This window comes from Rhea pennata, chromosome 1 (genome assembly GCF_028389875.1).
Source record: "Rhea pennata isolate bPtePen1 chromosome 1, bPtePen1.pri, whole genome shotgun sequence".
Taxonomy (NCBI): domain Eukaryota; kingdom Metazoa; phylum Chordata; class Aves; order Rheiformes; family Rheidae; genus Rhea; species Rhea pennata.
This window is the reverse complement of record NC_084663.1, coordinates 2,787,466-2,810,234: the sequence shown is the minus strand read 5'-3', so window position 1 is coordinate 2,810,234 and position 22,769 is coordinate 2,787,466. Positions and strand designations below refer to the sequence as shown.

General features: G+C 39.3%; 1 protein-coding gene across 2 annotated transcripts in view; it reads left to right on the top strand.

The window, feature by feature from the left end:
- The window catches only part of EXOC4 (exocyst complex component 4), a 372,538-nt gene that overhangs the window by 14,043 nt on the left and 335,726 nt on the right, over window positions 1–22,769 (top strand). For both annotated transcript variants that reach the window (XM_062580328.1, XM_062580320.1), the window contains exons 2-3: window positions 7,219–7,408; window positions 10,724–10,918. In XM_062580328.1, coding sequence (XP_062436312.1) covers window positions 7,219–7,408; window positions 10,724–10,918 — 385 coding nt within the window. The remainder of the gene's footprint in view (window positions 1–7,218; window positions 7,409–10,723; window positions 10,919–22,769) is intronic.

Genomic DNA, 22,769 nt, shown 5'->3' with positions numbered 1-22,769 from the left:
TATGCTCTTTTGGGGCGTTTTGGCTTGAAACAGCTTCATTTTGTCTTACTTACATATTGCCATTCATAAGCATTTAAAAAAATGGCTTAGCCTTTCTCTGAGTGCTCTTTGACAGTTCTGAAGTACGTGACCACAGGATGGATCACTTGTGTACTCCTCTTTTGTCCCTCAGCCATTAATCCAGATTCCTGTAATTGTTGGAAATAACCAGGCCCTAAAACAAAAAAACTTATCCTTCTGAAGCTTCATGGTTTTTCAGTAAAGGAAATAAGAAAGTGGCCTCTGATGTTGTTTTTATTTCCCCCGTCCATAATATCTTGGATGTGACTATCTATGGATAGTCTTTATAGATAAAATACAGATATCTATAGATAGATAGCTATACCTAGATAGAGTATATAGATATAACCTATCTATAAATAAATTATGTATAGATATTTAAGGCTAACTCATGCTGGTGTGTGTATAGGGGGAAACTTGTTAGGCTTGAATTTTTTGTTACACAAAGAATTACTTAAAACTTTTGGCATAGTAAGTGGTCCCTTAATGTTTTAAATTGGAAGAGAGTAAAAGGCCCTAAATTTAGCTAAATTCTCTGGGCAGAATGGATATGATATTTTTAGTGATACTTGTTTCTACAGTGTTTTTCCCCAAACAGGTAATTACAGAAAACTACAGATTCCCAGTACAGGCGTTAAGTCTAGGAACATTTCCCAGCTACCTCACCCAATAGAGCCAACTGGAAATGTTGGAACATTGCAGTCGACTGAGTCTGAAACTTCCACTAGGTTCAAGTTAGGCAGCAGTCTTGTAGGTTAGGATCAAAGCCTGGAAAAATATTTGAGAGTCTGTTAATAGTGGTCTTGTCCTTGTGAGCGCAAGTGTGCGGGATTCACGAAACAGTATTTCACCGCAGTCTGTAAGTCTTCCCTTCTCCCAGTCCTGCTGTCGGACAGTACGGTAGTTCAACCTGCAATTCTGCAAGAGTGATGCACTGCTTTGGTGGTCTTGCAGGTTTGCAGGCTGAAATGTCCTCGTAAGGTGGAGAGAAGCACTGTGCTGTCATTCTGTATTTAGCTGTACGAACACAGGAGACCATTAATACTGAAGACTCCTCCGAAGTATCACTCAGCTTTAGGTGGTCTAAATTACTGCACTCCTCCTGAGGATGTGAAGAAGAAGCGATACCCTACTGAGGCATATTAAATGGTTCATATAGCCGAACAGTTTGTCTCCAACTTTCTATTAGAGAGAGGATGCAGACCTGGCCACCTGGTGTCCAGTCCCTCTGTATTTCCCTAATTCCCAAAGTGGGCTATTTATTTATTTATTTATTGCTGAATCTGCTGATGCGATGAACCTCCACAAACTCTTGCAGCACCAAGTTCCAGGATCTCACTGCCCCTAGTATGAGGAAGTACTTGCTTTATACCTTTTAAAACTGATCTCCTATTAGTTTTCACAAGTGCCGCTAGTTCTGGTGCTGCATGATTGGGCGAAGAACTGTTTTGCATTTATATTGATCTCCTTTCTGGCTTCTGCAAACCTCAATCATGTCCCATTAGCCTTTTCCAGAATGGTGATTCTGAGTCTTCTCAGTATCTCCTCAGAGAACAACTACTTCATCTCCTTGGTTGTTTTCAGTTGCCTTTCTGCAAGATACCAGAACAGGACACGTTACCCAAGATATAGGCATAGTAGGGTTTATACCAAAGGTGGTCCCTTTGTCTCATTCTCAGCATTCTTTCTGATGACAACCAACTTAAAAAAAAAAAAAAAAATCTAGGCTATTATTGTGTATTGGACTAATGTTTGCAGAGAACTGTAAATGCAGAAAAAGACTGTGGCAGCCACATTCGCAAGTTAAGCGTGCAGCTAAGGTTCCTAAAATGAGGTTAGATGGAGTTTGAATTTGATCCGTCTGTGTTTCTATTACTGTTCTTTAGTATGCATAAGTAATGTTTTCATGCTGCTACTGGCTGTGTTATGGATTTGGGATGAGGTCTTCGGAGTTTAGATGGTACTTGAGGTGTGTAATGCTCACCAAAATGGGCTGCCTGTTTGCTCTAAAGCTTGTTGATTCTGTTGAAGATGACAGCAAATGTATACTGAGTGTCTAAGCAGAAAAGTAACAAAATGACGACTGAAACTAATACATTTAATTGTGATTATATAGTTTTGATAGGAATGAGCTTGTAGCATCTCTCAAAGGCCTCTGACTAACAGCTATGCTACCCTACTCTTCTTTTGACACATTTTGTGGTTTCTGAGGTATGGGTCCAGTTGTGACCTCTATTTTTTGGCTGTGCAAACATCTTAGTGGTTTTAGAAAATAGTATTTTTTTTTTCCTGTAGCGAGCAATTTAAGTTCAATTACAAGGTCAAAAGCAACTGAGCAGCACAGTTTAAACATACCTAAAAATATGAATATGACCGGAATTTGTTAGAAAGCCTAAGTTGGGTAGGAACTTGCTGGAGCATTAGAAATGTTGGCAATGTTCTCTGACACTGCAATGTCTTAGTCTTGCAGAAAAACCTTTAGCTTTTGTAACAAACTCCTGCCATTCTGGATGAGTAAGTAAATGTTGGACAGCTTTGGTAGATCAAGAATTTTAAACTTTTAATGTTCTTTTAATTGCACTAAAAACTTTTCTAGTCCATGATATAGGCCAATTTGGTTCAGCCTCCATATTGTCTGTACTGATCCATAACTTGGGTTACAGAGAATCGATGTTTTCATTAACTACTGAGACAAGCATTATCATTCAGTTTCAAACCCAAACAATATATCAGTTCCCAGAAAGGAAATACATTAATGTCTAGCGTGTAACTGTGTTGAAGAAAATTCTTTGGGCAAAGATAAGCACTTCTTCACAAATACAGCATGTTCATCTGCAAGAACTCTTAATGGAGTAAGAGTTACTGTTGAACAGACTATTTCACTTGCTTTCTGTTCATCTGTTACAGAATGAACGCAAATTTCACCATAGAATCATAGGATCAGTAAGGTTGGAAGGGACCTCTGGAGATCATCTAGTCCAACACCCCTGCTCAGCAGGGTCACCTACAGCATGGTTGACAGGGTTGCATCCAGGCAGGCCTTGAAGATCTCCACAGAAGGAGACTCCACAACCTCTCTGGGCAACATGTGCCAGTGCTCCGTCACTCTCACAGGGAAGAAATTCCCCCTCACGGTCAGGCGGAGCTTCCTGTGCTTCAATTTCTGCCCATTGCCTCTTGTCCTGTCACGTGGGACAGCTGGAAAGAGTTTGGCCCCATCCCCTTGATGCCTTCCCTTCAGGTACTTGTACACATTGATGAGATCCCCCCTCAGTCTTCTCTTCCCCAGGCTGAAGAGGCCCAACTCTCACAGCTCCCTCCACCTGCTGGAAACAGTCTTCCCAATGCACCCCAGGAGACCATTGGCCTTCCTGGCCACAAGGGTACATTGCTGGCTCATGGTCAACTTGTCATCCACCAGCACTCACAGGGCCTTCTCTGCAGAGCTGCTCTCCAGAAGCTCAGCCCCCACCTTGTACTGGTGCCTAGGGTTATTTCTCCCTAGGTGGAGGACTCTGCCCTTGCCCTTGTTGAACCTCAGGAGGTTCCTCTCTGCCCAGCTCTCCAGCCTGTCCAGGTCTCTCTGAATGGCAGCACAGCCCTCAGGTGTGTCAGCCACTCCTCCCAGCTTGGGATCACCAGCAAACTTGCTGAGGAGGCACTCTGTCCCCTCATCCAGGTCACTGATGAGTAAGTTGGAACAGGCTGGGACCCAGTCCTGAGCCCTGGGGGAGAATCCATCTCCCACAAGTACTGTATGTTTAATGTTGTGTTGCATTAACTCTATGCTTTGTTTTGCTTTCTAACACATTTCATGCATAACTTTCCATGAGAAGTGTTTGCATGACCTCTGCTAACACAGTTTTGGAGTGTTTCAGTAATACTGTATGTAATCGCAGCTTGCTTGTTTGAGCAAGGAGCAGTTATTTCCCAGGTGAAAAAGAGAAACTGGGGCACAAGGACACAGGTCTGTCTCCTTAGCCTGTTCTGTTGAAATACAGACATCTTTACATTAGCTTAGGCAGAATCTAGGACTTGGTAGTCTCTAGAAGCTCTGTGTAACTCGTGCTGTAGTCTTCAGATAGCGCTTACAGCACTCTTACGTTATAGACTGCTGTGTCAGAAGTCTGTGGTAGATCAGAGGCTTTAATCTAGATTTCTTAATGCCAGGCTTGTTTTCTAACTGCTGTACCACTGTTCTTATTTTCTTTACCAATCCTTTTTGCATGATATTAAAGTTCTTAACATACAGTACGTAGTAAGAAAAATACCTTTTTTATAGGAACCTGATTTAAGACACAACTAAGACTTTTAGGGGAATAAAAGAGTAATATAATGACAATAGAAAGCATTCTCATTTCTCTAGCGATCAAGAACATGACACTTAAATCCTGTAAGTTTTGTGCCTTGCAGGAAGATGCAGTGTCAGTCTCAGAGGTCTGGATGGGGTCTCAGTACTGTAACGTTCTTCATACCAGAAGACAGGCGCGCTCACATCCCTGTAAAATGGGTGGTATTTGGGAGCGGGGAGGACCAAATGAGGAGCTTATCCTGATAATATGTGGCACAGCAAAAGAAAGAGGATCTCTTCTCCTCATCTCCATGTGCTATCTGTTAAGACCTCCTGCCACTGCTAAATGAAAGTGAAAGGGAGTGTGAAAATTGCTCAATATAAAGCACAGAACTGCAGAATAGTAAGTGTTGGCATGGGCTCTGGAGATCGTCTGGTCTGACCCAAACTCGCTGCTCAACAGGGTCGACTAGAGCAGGTTGCCCGGGAAATACGACCCATGGGTGCTTTGTCCTGTTTCAGGATGTCTCATGGCTTTAATTCCTCTGTCCTCCTTCGCAGTTGAGTAGGACAAGTGTCCTCCTATCTTGCCATGTTCCATATGGTAGTACAGATTTCTCTGCTCATTTGAGTGTTCTTAGCTGCTCTTTTGGGGATCATGATCCTCTGTGAAATGGCACTTCTTTTTGTTTTGAAGATGGAGCCCTTGAGTAGGTGGTACAGCCTGCTGCTTTCTTCTGAGGGGAGGAATAGAGATGAACTGGAAGGTTTGGTTACCTCTCTATTACTTTTCTGAGAGAGGAGGAGCGTTTCTTGTGCGTGTGTGTGGATTTTTGTTTTTATTTGTTTGAGAATAGCTTTTGCACTTGTTCTTACTGCTTTCCATACGGTATTTTCAAAATTCAGTAAACTATAAAATATCAGCCTTTCTTATGTCCCGCTTGTTGTCAGTGAAGGTGCTCTTAACTAAAACCATAAAGAAATACGTTTCTATCCCTTGTTTTATTTTTCAATGATGTGCAAGTAATTATCTCCTACCTTCTAATCTTTACTGTAGAAGACAAGTGACAGTTATTCCAAGGAAACTTGACATTTTCTTACCTCCCTGACTTCTGGAGATACTGTTTTTAGCTTGACTGGACCTCATTGCTTTAATGTGTCCAAACTGAAAGCCAAATTTTGTGGTAGTGGAGAGAAGCCATCACATTCAGCCGTATTCTTTGTCATCTTTAAACTGTTTGACCTGCTGCTCTCAAAAGCTTAGCAAATCCAGAAAAAAATCAAGAAGTTCGGTCTTACTCTTGGGCTGTGGCTTTTTCTTTTCTTTCACACTGTTTTTAGGATGAGGACAATGGCTATTATAGTGTTTACTATTTATTATTATTTACTATAATATTTACTATTTTTATATGCTAAGTGGAGCATGCATGATATGTAAGACGATGCTTAAGTTCACCTTTGTAAAACTTGTGGTCTACACTTGTGTAATTTTAAGTGAATTAATATTCTTTGCGTGTTTGTGCTCTACAGGATGTATTTCTGAAGACCTCTCACTTTCTGAAACTAGATGTTCAGGACTTGTTTGAAAGTTGGGATTGTTTTTTGTTTTTCAAGCATACAATCCAGTTTGTATGGAGTGTTTTTTTTTTCTGTTGTGATTTCCTCACCATATGTTCCTTAAAGTCAATGAAAAGTTGTCAGTAGAGCTACAGAATATGTCTGTGCTGATTAAGGTTCCAGCATAGTAGTGTTTGTGTTGTAACTGCAATAAGTGATCCTGAATAATATTTTTCACTTTCTTTTATCATGAATTTTTGTACTGCTGATTTAAAACAAAACCTGCGTGGCCCATAGCTACCATTCTTATAGATAAAGGAAGAGGAGGATTCAAGATGACTTTTTTCTTTTCTTCATCAAAACAGCTTTTGTGTACTGTTAACTGTGGGAGAGGATAAAATGTCTTTCTGACTTGATCCTTGGCCATTCCTCCAGATGTTTCAGCTCTGGGCTTCAGGATCCCATGGATGGGTCAAGAGAGGAGAGGGGGAGAGAGCAAGAAAGAGGAATATAGCATTAATCCTTAAGTAAATCTGAGAAATCAGCGGTAGTACTAGGAAACATTTCTTTTCCCATGAGTTTCGCTGAATTTTTAACAGCTATGTCAGAATCCCCAACTTCATTGATTTAAAACAAAACAAAACAAAAAACCCCAGGCCACAAAGTATACCTTGACTCAGATGATCTTACTTTTTTTTTTTTTTTTTTTTTTTTTTTTTTAAAAAAAAAAAACCACACTCTGAGTATGTGGGGGAAATGTGATACTAGTGGCATCTTGGAAAGCAGATTGGTTGTTGGAAGGAATGAGTGTGGTTTTACTGGATTTTCCTATGTACCTGCACTATTCCTGGTGTGCTTTTAGTAGGTAAGTAGTAGTAACTGCAGTACTCCTCTAATACTTGCAGTAGTGTCTCAGTCTAAAATAGAATTTTTTCTTTATAGTTCTTTGTAATAAATTAGGAGATATGTTTCAGGTGTTAAAGAGTGCCCATATTAATGACTATCTAGAAAAACAGTAGCTAATAGATAACTTTTATTAAATCCAGTGGTATAGTGAAAAAAGCTCTGAAACATTTGAAAACCAGCAAAGCAATGAAATGTAATACATCTAATTTTGGGGTTTCTTTCTTGAATTGTATTCTTCTCTACTAAACATTAAACAGACATGTTTGCCAGAAGTAAGCTTCACTCAGTGAAGACTAATAATGGTGTCTGGTTTCCAGTTGGTATTGTATTGTTTTAAGCAAAGACTTCCTGTCCTTATAGGTAATTTCAGAATATTCCAGTTTTTGTAATCTTTATGTCCTTAGGACTCTCTCTACCAGTGATGATGTTGAGGACCGAGAGACTGAGAAAGGCCGCCTGGAAGAAGCTTATGAGAAGTGTGACCGGGATTTGGATGAGCTCATTGTCCAGCACTATACGGAGCTCACCACTGCTATCCGCACCTACCAGAGCATCACAGAGCGCATCACCAATTCGCGCAACAAGATCAAGCAGGTAAAGACCAATTTTTGTTTGTGTTGCTGTGTTTGCATCTGGTGCCTGGGTGCTTTTCTCTCTACCAGCGTAGGTAGGGTGAACTTCAGGTGCAATTCTTGCATCTTTTCCCTGCCTTTTTTCCTTTTACTGGTAGTGTAATATTGTAAGTGCACATTTTAAGCTGCATTTCTCTCTTCCTCTTTACCAGATACTTACTATCAACCTGAACTGAACTAAAAATTGAATTGAGAAAGCACTGTTAGCCACCAGCTATGAACCAGGCCTGCTTTTCGCATCCATTTGTGACGTGGCTAGGAGCGGACCATCTGGTCCTAAAACAGTGGTGCCAGGCTATGTCTAATTGGCAACATACTTTCCATAGGATCTCTCTCCTTGTTTGAGAGTGCAAGTAATTAATAAGAAGAATGTGTGGTGGATATGAAGAGCAAAGCTTTGTTACCCTCTGTTCATTTAATGTCTGGGCATGTTGCCCCTGATATTTGAAGTCTAAGGGCTGCTAACCTAACACCATTTCATCTGTTCAAGTCTTTATGTATTGGCCTCCAAATATCTCCTAAACAGATAGTCTGGGTGACTCATCAGCTTGCTTTTTACAGAGAATATGGATTTTGGTGCTATTTCCATACTCGATTCTGTTGTGTGGCTGTGCATGAACTCTGTGCCACTATATCTTTCTATCTTTTGAGTGCTCACACTTGAGTAGTGTGCCAATGAATAACTCTGCTGCTCTTTGTTGTGGACTTATTCCATCTGCTCTCTCTCTGCAGTTCTGATAAATGCAGCAATAGATTAGTTCTCTTGTCTCCTGTTTGTCGTTTACTTCCTCTGTGATTTGGTATACCTAAACTTTGCAAACCAGGTACAAAAATTATCCCCCCACCCCCACCCCAGCTCTGTGCTTTAAGAGCAGTAGGCTGCAACCTTTCTGGGGCTGTGTGCTGATCCATCTGGCTTTTAAAATTCATTTAGCAGTTTTCAAAAGAGATCGAGACCATTCTGATGCTTACTAAGAATAAGGGTTCATTTTAGGATTTATGTACGAAGCTCAGCATTTTGAAAGCAGAGATCAATTGCAGTAAATTTGAAATAAACTGTAGCCTGTAATCCATTTTCACCCAGTATACGAAGCTTTGCAGAGGTCAAAACAACGTATAGAGATGTAACCTTTTTGTCTCACCTAGAAGAATGACTAAGGGTGAAGGACCTTTTGATATTTAAGTTTTCTTATTAGTTTTAGTCGATGTACATTGAAGTAACTTTGACCTAATCTCACGGGAGGCACCAGATCTGACTTGTCATCAATCTGTATTACACTAACAGAGTTCCTTTTGATGGTCCCCTCTTGTGGAAGGCGGGTGATCACATAAGCATTAGCTTGGATGAGGAATCACTTCTGCAGAAATGACAGATAGTCCGGATTCCTCTATGTATCTACATTTTCTTTGTATTCAGTTCTTGTATATATTCTTGTTGTGAAAGCTTTGCTGAGGTATTACCATTGTAAAACTAAATTATTGAGGAGAAACAACTGGGCCTGCCAAAGGGTGGTTATTTCCTGAAGACTTACCGTTCAGTCCTTTCCCCCGCTCCCTAATGTGGATATAGTTGATCTCCTTTCCTGAGCTGCTTTCTAGTTCTGTGACTGTATGGGTTTTCTACTTGTTCTATCTGAAACAAAAATACTTCTTTTCTGTCAGTGTTGATGTCCCTAATCTAGAAAAATACTGTTTTTTTTTTTCTTTTTTTTCCCCCCATAGTCAATTATCAACAGGTAGAAATGAAGAATACCGAGTTAGTCAAAACCAACCTTTGGGTCACCCATCCATTTTGCCTTAGGGAAACATTTCATTCCCGTGCAGGGATGACTTTGTCTTGCGGACCAAATTTTGCACTTTGTAACAGCAGTCAGCTGATGATGTACTGGGTCAGTGAAGTATTTTAAAATAAGATATAGAATATGGCTTAAGTCTGAAATGCGCTTTATGGTTTTTAGGTTGCTTCTGCTTTTGTAGCAAGTTATGTCACTCCTGCTTTGGCTTTTCTGTTGGCTGAGGACTTGCTGAGGTTTTTCTTTTGAGAAAGATATTTCAGAATGTAATGTTATTGCACTGAAATCTTAGTCTCTTCTGAGTCTTGATGGAGTCTGGCTTACGAAGTTACTGTTAATCACCAGTTATCTGTGTATTGGTCTCTGCATGTGTTTTGGCACTTTTTTTTGTAAAATGCCTTTAGATGAACAAGGGAGGAGAGCGTGCAGCCAGAGTAGGGCTTAAGTGCTTGGAAGACTCATTATTTAAAAATAAACTGAAGAGCCTACTTCTCCGAGTCTCTCTTCATGTGTAATTCAGTGAGAGTTCAGCCTGACAAAAGGTTAGACCCTAAGTATTCATAACCTATCACAAAAACAAGAGTAGCGTGAAAGCAATGTGTGGAGCTTGAATGTTGTTAATTGCTTTCATATCTTAATATGTGATTATTGATTTGCATTATGCAAGAAAAGCTAGGTTGCACGGACCTTCTCGTAAGATATTTGGAGAACCTGGAAGCAGGGAATGTAGGCTGTAGATCTGATCAGAGAGAATGGCGAAGAAAAGCTCTCTGCTTTTCATTAGGAGTGGGATGGACTGATATGGACTCATCCTCCAGACAAGCAGCTGACAAAGGATGGCAAGGAGACTGAACGGCAAACACCAAGCTGTTTCTCTGAATCCTGTGATGGGAATGCTGAGATGAACTGTATCTTAACTGCTGTTTGTTCCGCTGAAACCGTATCTCATGCAAACAAAATTGGCATTGCTTGAGGTACTGGAAAATGGTTACAATGTTGGATAGTCAGGTTTCATAAAATGAATGCAAAACTTGGAGAAAGGGCTAGGAGACATGCCACAGGATTTAACAGGCAGATGGAAAATGTTTATAACAGAAAAGTTAGCAATGGCTTATTTGCTTTTGCTGAGCAGGATTCTTGCTGTATACCTAAGTACCAAACTGATGGTTAGAAAAGCTGCAAATAAGTCTTTGGTCATGGTTAGTAGGATCATACATTTGTTCACGTTATAATACTTCAGTTAAATTTTCACTAGCAGTCTGAACTTGTACTAAAATTCATCTCATTTTGAAAGCAGTTCCTGTTTGTGTGTACTATATCACTGCTTCTAGGTAAAGGAATAACCAGACACTTTGTTTGATTTGATTATTGCCTTGTACTGTTTTGAAATTCCTAAAAAAGTGAATATGGGAATGGGCTGATTTGTGTTACAGGCTCCAGTACAAAGGACTGTTTTAAATAATGTTTTGATGTGTTGCTTGTAGGTGAAGGAGAATCTGCTGTCATGCAAGATGCTGCTGCATTGCAAGCGGGATGAGTTGCGCAAGTTGTGGATTGAGGGGATCGAGCACAAGCATGTCCTCAATTTACTGGATGAGATAGAGAACATCAAGCAAGTGCCCCAGAAACTGGAACAGTGCATGGCCAGCAAGCATTACCTCAATGCAACAGACATGCTGGTAAGATGTGGTACCTCATGCTGGGCAGCTGCCCACCAGAAACACACTGGTCAGCTGTCTGATCGTCTACAGGCAGATATGCTGTCTGTGGTTTTTTATCATTTGTTTTTTTTTCCTGCTGAGTTTGTCTTCTATATCTTGTTCTATCACTTGTTGCTTTCTTGTCTTGGAATTTCCACTTATGCTTTCCTTTTGCTTTCCTTTTGTCCTTCCTGACATGAATTTGGGGTCAGCGTATCTGATTCTGTTATTTCTTGTCTTCTACTTTCAAAGCTGTCTTCACAGTTATGGAAAGCATCAGGATAAGTAAACAAATGTAGTTCTGCACCTGTTTGGCCTGCACATAGGATTTCTTCCTGCTTTTGCAACCTGATATTTCTCTCTCTACTGACTTTCTGTGAACTTTTTTCTGATCTCTCTACTCCTTTCTAAACATGTTGAAGTCTCTTGAACAGATTTTTATGCTAATGTCATCTGAACTGACTGTCCTTTATTTAAAATGATTTTGCCAGATACCTGTTTCTATCATCTTTTTTCTCTGTATCTTAGCAATTGCCTCACAACCAATTCACTTTGATGTGGAAGAACTATCCCATTTCTCTTCTATTTCATCTTTCGTCATGCACTCACAACTTTGGTCAACTATTCAGCAGGAGACTTTTTTTTTTTTTTTTTTTTTTTTTTTTTTTTTTCCTCACCACTCAGGTATGTTTACCTCTCCTTCCTTTCCTCTATTTACTTTACCAGGATTCTTGATCATTTCTTGATATTTCCAATTCCCTTTTCTCATCTTCTTTTTCCTTCTCTTCAAGTGTTTTCTTATGTTTTCTTTATTTTCATTTCTTTTACAGCATACTCTTCAATTCCAGTCTTGTGTTGAAGGGAAAAGTTTCATAAAGTTCTCTAACAACTGCTCTTTTCTTTGTCGTGTTCTGAACTCACCAAAAATGCTTCCTCACCAGACTTTAGTCTTTTCCTTCCTAAAACTGACTTCTACCAGTAACTAAAACCTTTTGAAAGTTGAGGCAAAAGGGATATATTTAATATTCTTCTTTATTTTTGCTGGAGAGTGCCTTGAAGGAAATCTTTTCATTGCCTTCATTTTTTTTTATTGTTGTCAACTTCTGTCCTTTGTATTTCTATGCCTCTTCTCTTCTTTTTAACAAGTCATTATTCAGCAAGATCAAGAGCTGGAAATCTTAGTGTTGTCATTCCTAGGGCAAAAACTTTCCCTTAATTTCCTTCTTTCTGGCTTCTCTCATTTTACCTTAAATGTGACTTTCTAAAACTTGATTTTTCACAATTTCCTTTGAAACATCTTTAGCAGCTTGATGTCAGTCTCATCAATCCCTTTCTGTGATGGCCTAAGTAACCCTGTGTGGATTTTTTTTGTTGCTGTCTCTCGCCTGATTTCAGTCTTTCTTCACCTACCTGTTTTTTTTCCCTATTGCTCATGTTCTTCTTCTTTTTTTTTTTTTTTTTTTTAAATGCTATATCTGTTGCAAAAATCTTTCTGTGATCTAGTCACAGTATTCCCTTTCTTCCTTTTAAAAGTCATCTTCCAGGAGCCTTCTCAATCTTATTCTTCTTAGATTCTTGCTTTCCTTCTAGTTAGAACTATTGTCTTAAATCTCCTACCTTATTCTAAGCTTTCTGGGATGGGTAATGTATCCATTTCTATTGTGTAATGGATAGTGGAATTTTATGATACTTTGTAAAATGTAATTTAAGACCCATTAGAATTACTGAAAACTGGTCATCAATGCACTAAGTATATGTGAGAAGAGTGAAGCTAAGTTATGCCAAGACTCTTGTCAGTTTTTGATATAGAAAATTGGAGCAAGTGTTAGTCTGAGGTTTTCAATTAAGAGAGGTGAAGAAGTAGATGTAAATTAAAGGTGTTTAGTGTTGGGGGAAAAACAGTATTCAGAATTAACAGTAATATCAGTCCACATGTTAACCAGATGGTGCTTCCTTTCACTGATGGACTTTAATCAGCATGCTGAAGAGCTAGTTTGTTCTCCTATAAAGAATGGTTTAAGAAAGGCCAAGTATTCTGATTTAGCAGTGGGGGGTTTTTTGAAAAATTTCAGAAGAAAATTCGAGAGAAATAATTCCCTTTATGTCTGGATTATAGAATGTTATTGTCAGAAGTGGAATAACAATACTTAGCAACTCTCAAATAATATGTTTTAGAAGTGGCTTGCAAAATATAAACTGCTTTTTATCTCCTGGTATGAGCAGAGTGTGGTAGAGTATGTGTGCGTGTGTAAAATGGGTGCACATGTATAGAGAGCGAGAAGTATAGATAAGTTTGCCTAAGGCCAACATTAATCCTCACTAAAGTACAGACTTCTGTAGGATACTGTGTGTTTTTTTTTCTCCAGAATGGATTATCTGTTGTAAGAAATGAAATAACAATGATGTAAAAAGTTGCTGTTCATTTTTTTTTTTAATCAAAAAATGCAGAGAAACCTTTAGTGAAGATTGGTCATGTTATTTCAACCGTTCATTGACACTTGCAATTCTCGTTTGAAGACAAGTGCAGCAGTAACTTACCCATGTTTGGAGCTTTTTAATGGACAAAATTTGCTGCGGGCTCACTGGCTCTTGCTGTCTTCTGCTAACACTGCCTCTGCAATACCGTGATGCTGCAATCACTCACTGGCTGCAGGATAATTCCTCTCTCCTTCTGTATGCTATGAACATTGTGTAAAATAATTCTTAAACTGTCGGGGATGCAGGGTGTTTATAGCTCTCTTTGTCCTTTTGTTTTCTTCCTCAAGGTAAACAGCTGCTCGTGGCTTATAAAAAGCCCAAAGTGATCTGACAAGGAGCTTGTATCCCTCACATTGAAATTGGAGCGCTGATTAATATTGTTGCCTGTAGCTTTGTGATATGTACAGTCTAAATTAGACCTTTGCAGTCATTGTGTTGGGTTGATGCAAGCACACTAATGGCATAATTTCTGGTTGCTGCATCGCATTTCTGTAGTCTGTTCTTTGTATTCTACCCACATTAATTGAAGTAATTTTGCCACTGAAGCGTGTTTCAAACCTCTGCATTTAAATTGAAATTTTAATTCCCTTATTGTTTGGAAAAGACAGCTGAAGATGGCTTGTTACAGGTTTCATTATCACTCAAAACATTCCAGCTGCTGGTTCTAATGTGCAATGACTGAGTAATGCTGGAAAGAATTATTAATATAAGAATGGCAGCTTTTCCCAGTGATATGAACAAGATGCAAAGGTATTTTCTGACAGCTTATGTTTGTATGAAGTTAAAAATTTAAGTGGCTGAGTTTTTTGTTGTTTCTGATTCAGTATCCACCTGGAATAGAACAGATCAGCTTTGAATATGATCTGTTTAAGATCTGGTATCTTTATAATATGCATTACTGTTAAGTAGGGCCAATAGGATTGTTTTTGCTGTCCTGTAATTGCAGCTTACAGAATCTGTGATTAAAAGAATCTAGTTCAAATCTGAATTGTGAATCCTTGGAGAAATTAGAAGGATCCAGAACACATACAACTCCCGTTCAAGACCAAATAATTCTTCGTTAATTTGAACTTTTGTATAACACGAAACATGCTCAGATGCTGTTAGAGGAATTGCAACCCAGAGGAAAGTTCTTGATGAGAAGGCAGTGGGCAGTCCCAAAAAGGGAGAAGAGTAGAGCTGGATGGTAGAGGCAAGTGCGGAGTTCCCTAGCGCTTGGTCTGGAAGCATGAACTTGGTTCCCGGAAGTAAAGAATTGGAATAATTTTGGCCTGATGTTGGAAGAGAAGATACAGGCTGGTGACACAAGACTCCAGCCAGGCCTGAAACCTGAAGTAGAAGGTGCACGCAGGATGGGCAACGATGGATGGGGCCAGAAGGAATCCTGCATGGAGAACACAGACTGGTTACGGGCACGCTAACCAAAAGGTTGTCCTGAAGTTCGGCACTCCTGAGTCTGATTCCTTGTTTGTCAGCAAACATCTGGAAAAACCTGTGTCCGGTCTCCCCCAGCGTCGGGTGATGTATTGAAGGGCAGTACTCTGCAGCTAGCAGTTAATTAAACACAGGTAGTGTAGAGGTCTGTGGTGTCGATCTAGCTGTTCTGGCTCTACTGTTGACCCATGAGGTACCCATAGGGAGGAATTAATATTTTCCATTTGTTTAAATAAACTAAGAGATTAAATGCTAAAAACAGTTGAAGGAGGAAATGTTGAATCAAGTAATTAAAGGTCATGTCATACTACAACTACATGAAAATTGCTTAGGCTGCTTTCTTTGCATTTCCTGGCTTTTAAATGTCTAGCTTTGCAATTTTAATGAACTAATATCACTTTGGCAAAATAGATAGAGTTTCTTTTTCTTAAAAAAATCTTTTAAATCAAAGAGACCGTGAAGGAAATTCCTGTGAGAGTGGAATTGATTATATCAGGTAATATATAATTAATATATAATTAATTATATCAGGGTAAAGCTGCAGCAATGTATCAACAGGGTAGGAGTGAGGATGGCTGTCATAGCCACTTGCACTTTTTTTTTTTTTTTTTTTTAAAGGAGGAGGGTTAGGAAGCAAAAAATAAGTAGCATAGACCCCTCTGTCTAGTCTTCACTTAAGTTTAAGATCACACTTGGTTCTTTTACGGAGTGAGAGACTGGCATGTTTTTTTTGCTCAAGGGAACATCCTTCTCCTTTAGTCTGTGCATGTCTGTGTCCCAAGAAATAAAAAAAATGAAATGGCAGAAATTTTGTCACAGAAATAGACTAGGGAACCCCCCCAACATCTACTTTTCTTTCTTTTTCAATGTTAAGGATTTCTTTTCTTGATACAAGGAGACCCAAATGTAAGACTGTATTTCTGCTGTTTTGCTTTTTGAAGTGAGTAATGGCTTCAGACTTTTCCTAGAGTTGACCGCTCTGAGCAAATTCGCACTGTTGCCAGTTTGTTTGGTTTCTAAAATGGAGCTGGTGGAGGCTTTTGTGATCACATTTCATTAAAGGTACTCAGCACAGCATCCATCTGTATAGATGATGACCAATTCATCATTTTCAGTTGTGCTGATTCAGTATATTAAAGCATACTACATTCAGTTTTTCTGTTCTTCTGGTGTGATATCTGAATTTTTTCTCGACTGTGTAGACTGCCTTATTAAAATCTGGGTTAATTTTTTGAAGTGTGTTACTTCATTGCCAAATTTAACCATTACAGCAGGAAAATTCTAGCTTAAGCTAGGGAAGTGAAGCACCTCCAATGTCTACATGTCGAAGCAGATTTGCAAAAAACGTGTTTTGTTTTTACTTGCAGAGATTTACAGCACAACTGGGCTATGAGGTGAGACTTAGCGGATGAGAACATGGTCAGAGGTAGCAGGCCTTTTGTTAGGCAGAAATACCATGCAAAAACGATCATAAAGCTGTGGAGATGCTCCGAAGGGAGAAGGTGGCATAGGCAGAAGAAACACAGATGAGATATTAATCACAGATAAGGTGTTTTGGAAAGCAGTATATGAGCACAAGGAATTTAACTTGCTGTGGAAAGCAGGAGGGAGTCAAAGGAGAAGGTTAAAAGGTTGAGATGTTTCCCCAGGAGCAAAAATTGGATATTGCTGTGTATGTGCACCACTTGACGTGTATTTGCCCTCTGCTTTCCCATCCCATGATGGAGGTGTCCTGCTCGGTAACGGTGTTTCCTGCCTTTCTACGGGTTTTATGCCAATGCTCTGCAGGAGCATTGGGATGATTAATGTCTTCCCAGATAACATTGGATGTTTGTAATGGTGGGCACAGTTACTGAGGTGAGTTTGGTTTTCTTAACTGGAATGTGGCTGTTACCTATTGCTTTCCTCAGCATGGTATTCAGGGTCTTTCAATTCCAAAATACCATGTAGCGAGTGTATTTCTTACAGTGTAAGTAGTCTGAAATAATGATTTTTTTTAAAAAAATGGATTGCAACACTGTTCTCAGTATGCATTTTATTTACTATTTACCTTTCTTTCAGCTTGAACAATGAAAATCAGTAAAAGCAGTTTTTCATTTTGTTTCTGCGTTTCTTATTGCAATATGGGGAGTCAAGTACTGCTTTGGGACAGTTTTATATTTTAGAATTAATGTCTTATATGAAAATAAGAGGCTCTTGTTGGTTTGGGATTCTGTAGAAATGGTTTTATTACAAAACTTAAATTTTGGCCTCACCTTAAGGTCTTTTTCATTTGTATTACAAAAATAGTAATATTTTCAGCCCTCTTTTCCTTGAAGTCTTTTTCCAGATAACATTGCATCTTCAGTGTTGACTCTCTTAATTATAAAGAAGCCTTTCAGAAAACAGAATTGAAGGGGTTCTGTCTCATTTTAGACTACACTGGTGTGTGTAAGTTTATGATTAAAGGAGCTGATCTTTTTACTAGTTTTTAATGATTGGCAAACCTCACAATTTCTGATAGCTTTATGGATGTGGTACAGCAGAGAAAGAAGGCAGATTTGTTTTTATTAAGTTGATGTATGGATAAGGCATGTTCTAGTGATGAACACACAAACATGGAATAATGAGCTTTCTGCTCTCTCTGCTGCTGATTCCTTTTGTACGTAACTGAAAATGCTGCACTATTACCCAGACACTAAGGAGTTGGTTAATATTAGTTGTTTGCCTCAAAGGAGCATTGTAAGGCTTAAGTAATTAAGCTTGGGAGGGGAATTAAAGCTCCTTGTATGAAAAGCTGTAGAGTGTTAGAACATTTTTCACCTTATTTGTCTGTTTTTTTTGGTTTTTGGTTTTTTTTTTTAGTTCTGTTTTCTGATCTTTCTTTTTGAATAAACTTGCTAGGCCAGATTTAAAACCATTTGAAAGTTGAGAGTTTCTTTCCCTTTGAAACATCTTACCATTTTTTCCCTTAATGTACTTATCAATAACTTTACCTCATTCTTTTTGTAACGCAGTTTCCATTATCTGAGGCAGTCTATTGCATTAAACTGTTAGTGCCTAATCTTGCTTCATTTGCACTGACACATGCTTGACCTCAGCCCCTCGGCTCTTAGTTAATGCACCAACAAGCACTGATACCTCTCTAGAGTATTATCGTGTGACTGTTAGCTCAGCTAATAACAAGCACTCATTTAAGCTGATGAAAGTTTATTAAATAGGAAAACATGGTGTAAAGAAGGTGGACTCGAAGGTATCGAGCACCTTCCTATGATGAGAGCGAGCTGCAGCTGTGCCACGGGCACTGTTCTCAGTGTAAGGGAGAGCCGTCCGTGAAGTTATGATCTGTGCTTTCGGGACTGAGCCTTTCTGCACATTAGGTTTAATCTTTTCACGTTACTGTGTCTACACTGTCATCAGAAGTTCTTTGCTCGAGGCGATTGCCGGTTCGTGAGGCATCCTCTCCTGGGTGAGCCCCCCAAGCAGCTCCAGAGATTTGTGGTTTAGTTCAGACTTGCTTCCTTTTTAATTGATGAACCTAACACTGTTACATAGTTTCAGATTAATATTTCTTTTGCCATTGAGATGGCAAATCTCCATCTCGATTATGATGACCTTTATTATAAAGGTTCTTTATGGACTTTGTGAGACATTTGAATTTTTCTCACTTTAAATGTCTTCGAATAGAACTCGTGTTTTTTCCAATAATCACTGGTCCTTCTGTGAATTCTTTTTTTGAACTCTGGATTGTACAGACATAATTCTGCCCATGATAAAATACTGGAACACATGCTGAGAGAAACTGCTGAAGATCTAGTGGGTAATGGAACAATATAAAACATAAATCTATCCAGATAAACTTGATTGCATTTTTAAATGCAACTTTAAAGCTGGTAAATGGTGGGGGAAGAGGTGGAATAAATTTAGCTTTTTAGTAAAGCTTTTGAAACACTTGGGGTGAATTTAGCCCGGAAGTTTTACACTGAACTAGACTGATCTATGACTGGTGAATTGGCATAATGCTAGCAAATAACTTCCAAAATGCCTTGATAGAAGAAAAAGGAAGACTTGTGCTGAGCAGCTCGTAAATGACCTAACATAACATGTTAATAAATTAACAGGCGAAGAGCTAATTAAATGAGGTAAAAATTCCTGTAACAATAGAGAGATGGGACACAGGATGCTCGAAAGACTTGAAATACCATCTTGAAAACTACAGAGAGTCAATTTGGGAAACTGCAGGTTTGCATTAAAGAAAAAAAAAAGTTCTTATGTTTTACTTCAGTGCATTAGGACCCTGTTGTTTGGCTGTCGTTCAGGGAGAGAGAAGACCTTTGGGACAGAAACAGTCTGACTCTTGGAAAAATACGCCTACCTTAATGGCTGTTATCGCTAAATGAGGATGCAGTAAATCAGAGACAAGAAAGTGTGGAAGTAAAAATGGCTTTTCCTTCCACTTTTCATTATTTTTGCAGCTTTTGCAATATCTGCAACCCGTGTCACTAGTCTGTGGCAGTGCTCCGGTGAGATTTTTGTATGAATGGCTGCAGAGGGTGAGGCCCAAGGTCTCCTGGGGCCATTGCTCTCTCTGGTGGAGCCTAAACCGAAGAGCGAGGATAGAGCACGCGACAGCAGGTCTTCCCCAAGACACTGCGAACTGCCAGCAGAGCTGATGCCTTTTGGGTTGAATAGCGCTCGGAAGATTTTTTTTTTTTTTCTTGAATTTGTCCTCTCGCTTTTAGAACCAATTTAAGCTTTTGACTTTACCGGTGTCCTTTGGCGACGAGCTTTGCAGCTGATCTATCTGCTGTGCTGCTTGTAGACGATATTAGATCTTGGATTTGCTAATTTTGGCTGGTGGCACTGGAGCTCTTGGGGGATCGCGGTGTGCAGCCCTCGCAGGTACCGGGGCAGTACGTCTCACCTCCATCAGGGTGTCACTCAAATGGAAAACAGCTCGGACAGATCTGTGTTGCAGGTACACGCTGACTTTCTGGTTTTGGGAACGTCCTTCAACCATATTCCTGCTGGGATCGTTCACGTCTGGCGTTCAAGCCCAAGTGAGCGGTTGGGTAATCCTCTCCAGTGGTTTTTAGCCGCTCTCTTCCTCGAGCACTGCTTTGGGTTTCAGTGCTGCATTGCTAGGAAGGCATTGATGAATCGCAGCAAGCAGAGAAGGAAGTAAAGTGATTGATGGATGACAGGACTAAGAAAAGCTGAAAGAACTAAATTTATGTAGCTGGGCTAAAGGACAGCAAGTGAGGAACATAATTCTATAAATACTTTAAAATTTGTAAAGGAAAGTAATATGTTAGAGCAGGTCATTGCTGTTTACATAAGCACGTAGGAAAAATAGAGGACGATTGCACTTTCTGTTAACGTGCTTATAACAGGTTTGTTTCAGTGTTTTCATAAGGCAGGAGCAGACTCTAATCAATAAAAGATTAAAAAAAAGTATAATGCATACAATAATTAAAGCAATACTTCAAGGTATGGAAATTGCTCCATCATCTGGTAGATCACCTCCGTATTTTTATCTTATAACACTGAAATTTGTAAAGAAAAGGCAAGGCCGAAGGGCTCGGGTTGATTGATTTAGAAGGTAGAGTTGTGGAGTTCAGCTTGCTGGAGTTGGATTCTCGGGAAAACCCTTCTGCTCTGTTAACACAATTTTTAGTTAATGCCTTATTTCTTAACCTTCGCGTATGCTCCCCTTCTCGGGGTTAGGTGCTGTGCTGTATGCCAGCTGCCATAGAAGTGGCCGCCTTTCAGTAACGATAGATACATACATGACATAAATACACTCGGGTCAACAACTTTCTTCCTCCTTTCCCAGCCTGAACTGAAGCCAACCACTTTTCCTTCCCTTCATGGTCTCAGCTTACATATTTTTCTCCATGGGTTGTGCTCAGTCTGTCCCAGCTCTTCCAGTGAGGCGACGAGTGGTGTAGAAGGTTGGTGTCAAACGTGTAAGCGTTTCTTTCTGCTACTCTTTGCTTCTTCTCTGCTGCTCTTTGCTTCTGCAGCACTTGGCTTTTCCAGGTTTCCCCCATCCTTAGCATGCCTACTCCAGCGTGGGTTGCTTCAGCATGTTTGAGCAGGGGTGCTACATCTGCTCTTAAAACTATCGCTGTTACGTTCTTTAAATAGACATCATTTTTAGCTGCTTTGCCTTTTTGCCAGATGCAAAATCCCAGGAATGGGCCTCTGAATACCGTACGGCTCCTTACTGGAAGCAACCTGGCAAACTTTCCAGGTTAAATCCTTATCTTGTGCAAGTCAGATGTACATTGAATTCAGTGGAACTGCTTGTTTGGATCATGTTTAAATCTATTTTTAGATTTAAACTATCTATTACTCTTTTTTCTTTCCTATACCTTTGGAAAGTGAGTTCCTTATAAAAGCAGTAAATCAATTCTCTCCCTTTTAAATGTCAGCGTTTTCTTTATTCATCCAGCCAGGCAGTTGAAATCCCCTAGACTGCTGCTATTTATTTGCAGTTTTATTCAGAGGTTTAGGTTTTTTTTTTTGTTTTTTTTTTCTTTTGTCATATTGTGTTTGTGTATGACTTGACTTTTTTAATTTTTTTTCTTCAAATTGTGACCTATTGCATTGTTTTCTTTTAACCTTTCTAGGTTATGTGTTCTCTGTGTTTTCTTATCTGTTGTCTGCACGGAGAATAGGCTGGCATCCCGAATGGGAAGTCATCCTGTTTCCTGCTCTGACCAGCCATTATTCTATTTTTTATTTATTTTTTTTTTCCTCCCAGAAGAAGGGGCTAGTTGAGGGTTTTCATTTTATTTCTACTTGTAGACTTCCAGGATTGTGGAGGTCTAAAATTAAAAATGTGTCCCCTCTCTTTGCACTTATCTGACAGTGCTTTCTGAAGTCTAAAATAATCTTGAAAAAGCTTTTAAGGAAACATGTAGCTTAAATTGCAAACAGATTGAAAACCTTTGGCCAAAATTAGGCAAAAAAAATTCACAAATATGTTGCTAGTACTTAGTTTATAGTATATTCTAAAATGCTAAATTAAACCCCTCCAAATTGGATAAGAGGCAAGTGTTTAACTACTTTTTCTTTTTAAGGCAATTAAGCTCTACGTGGGCGGCCTTTAAACAAGCTGCATAGTGGTTCTGTGCCACAATTATTTTCCCATAAACTTGTGGGGTTTTTTTAGGTGGTGGTTTTTCAAGTTGTTTACTTGTTTTGTTGATCCTTATTTTCTAAAGGGCCACTGCTTATTAGTGTACTTTACATGTAAGCAAATTTTAACTTCAGAAATAACTATTGGATCAACTAATCCAAGTTCTACTCTAGTAGAGGTAATATTTTTTATTACTTCACTATTTATTTAAGTAGGGCTTTCAATGAGAGGCCCAGATTAGTGGGGAGGAAAGCAGGAGGGGAGGGATATCTACCGCTTCCTTTGGCACGATTTGCCCTTGGAAAATGGCTTTCATTGAAGAGCATAGAGCTGTTTGTTTGTGTTCACCTTCCAACCGTTTCCTTTTGTTATGTCTCTTCTCCTTGCCTCTACCTCTAGCAAAAGGAAAATGTTGGATTCTGTTATGTAAAGATACCTTTGTGTGCAGGTCCCCAAACACAGTGCAAGCACCCCCTCCCCATCACTATTTCATTTTCATTTTCCTGAGCCAGGCAGATGGGAGAAAGAGGCTTAAAGGATCCTCAGGCACTTCTGCTGGACACTTGAACCTGTCATATAGTCCTTTTCCACGTGTCTGATTTTCTGATTTTCAGGTTCTCTGAAAAAAGCTGCTATTCTATTATCAGTCTTAACCTGTAGTGATGAGATAGCGCCTCCCTTCTATAAACAATTCTACATCTATTAGTGCTTTTGTTAGTATGAATAATACACAGTATGTAATAGGAGTGGAAAAAAAAAAGCCTAGGGAACTACTTTAAAAATGTAGTCTAA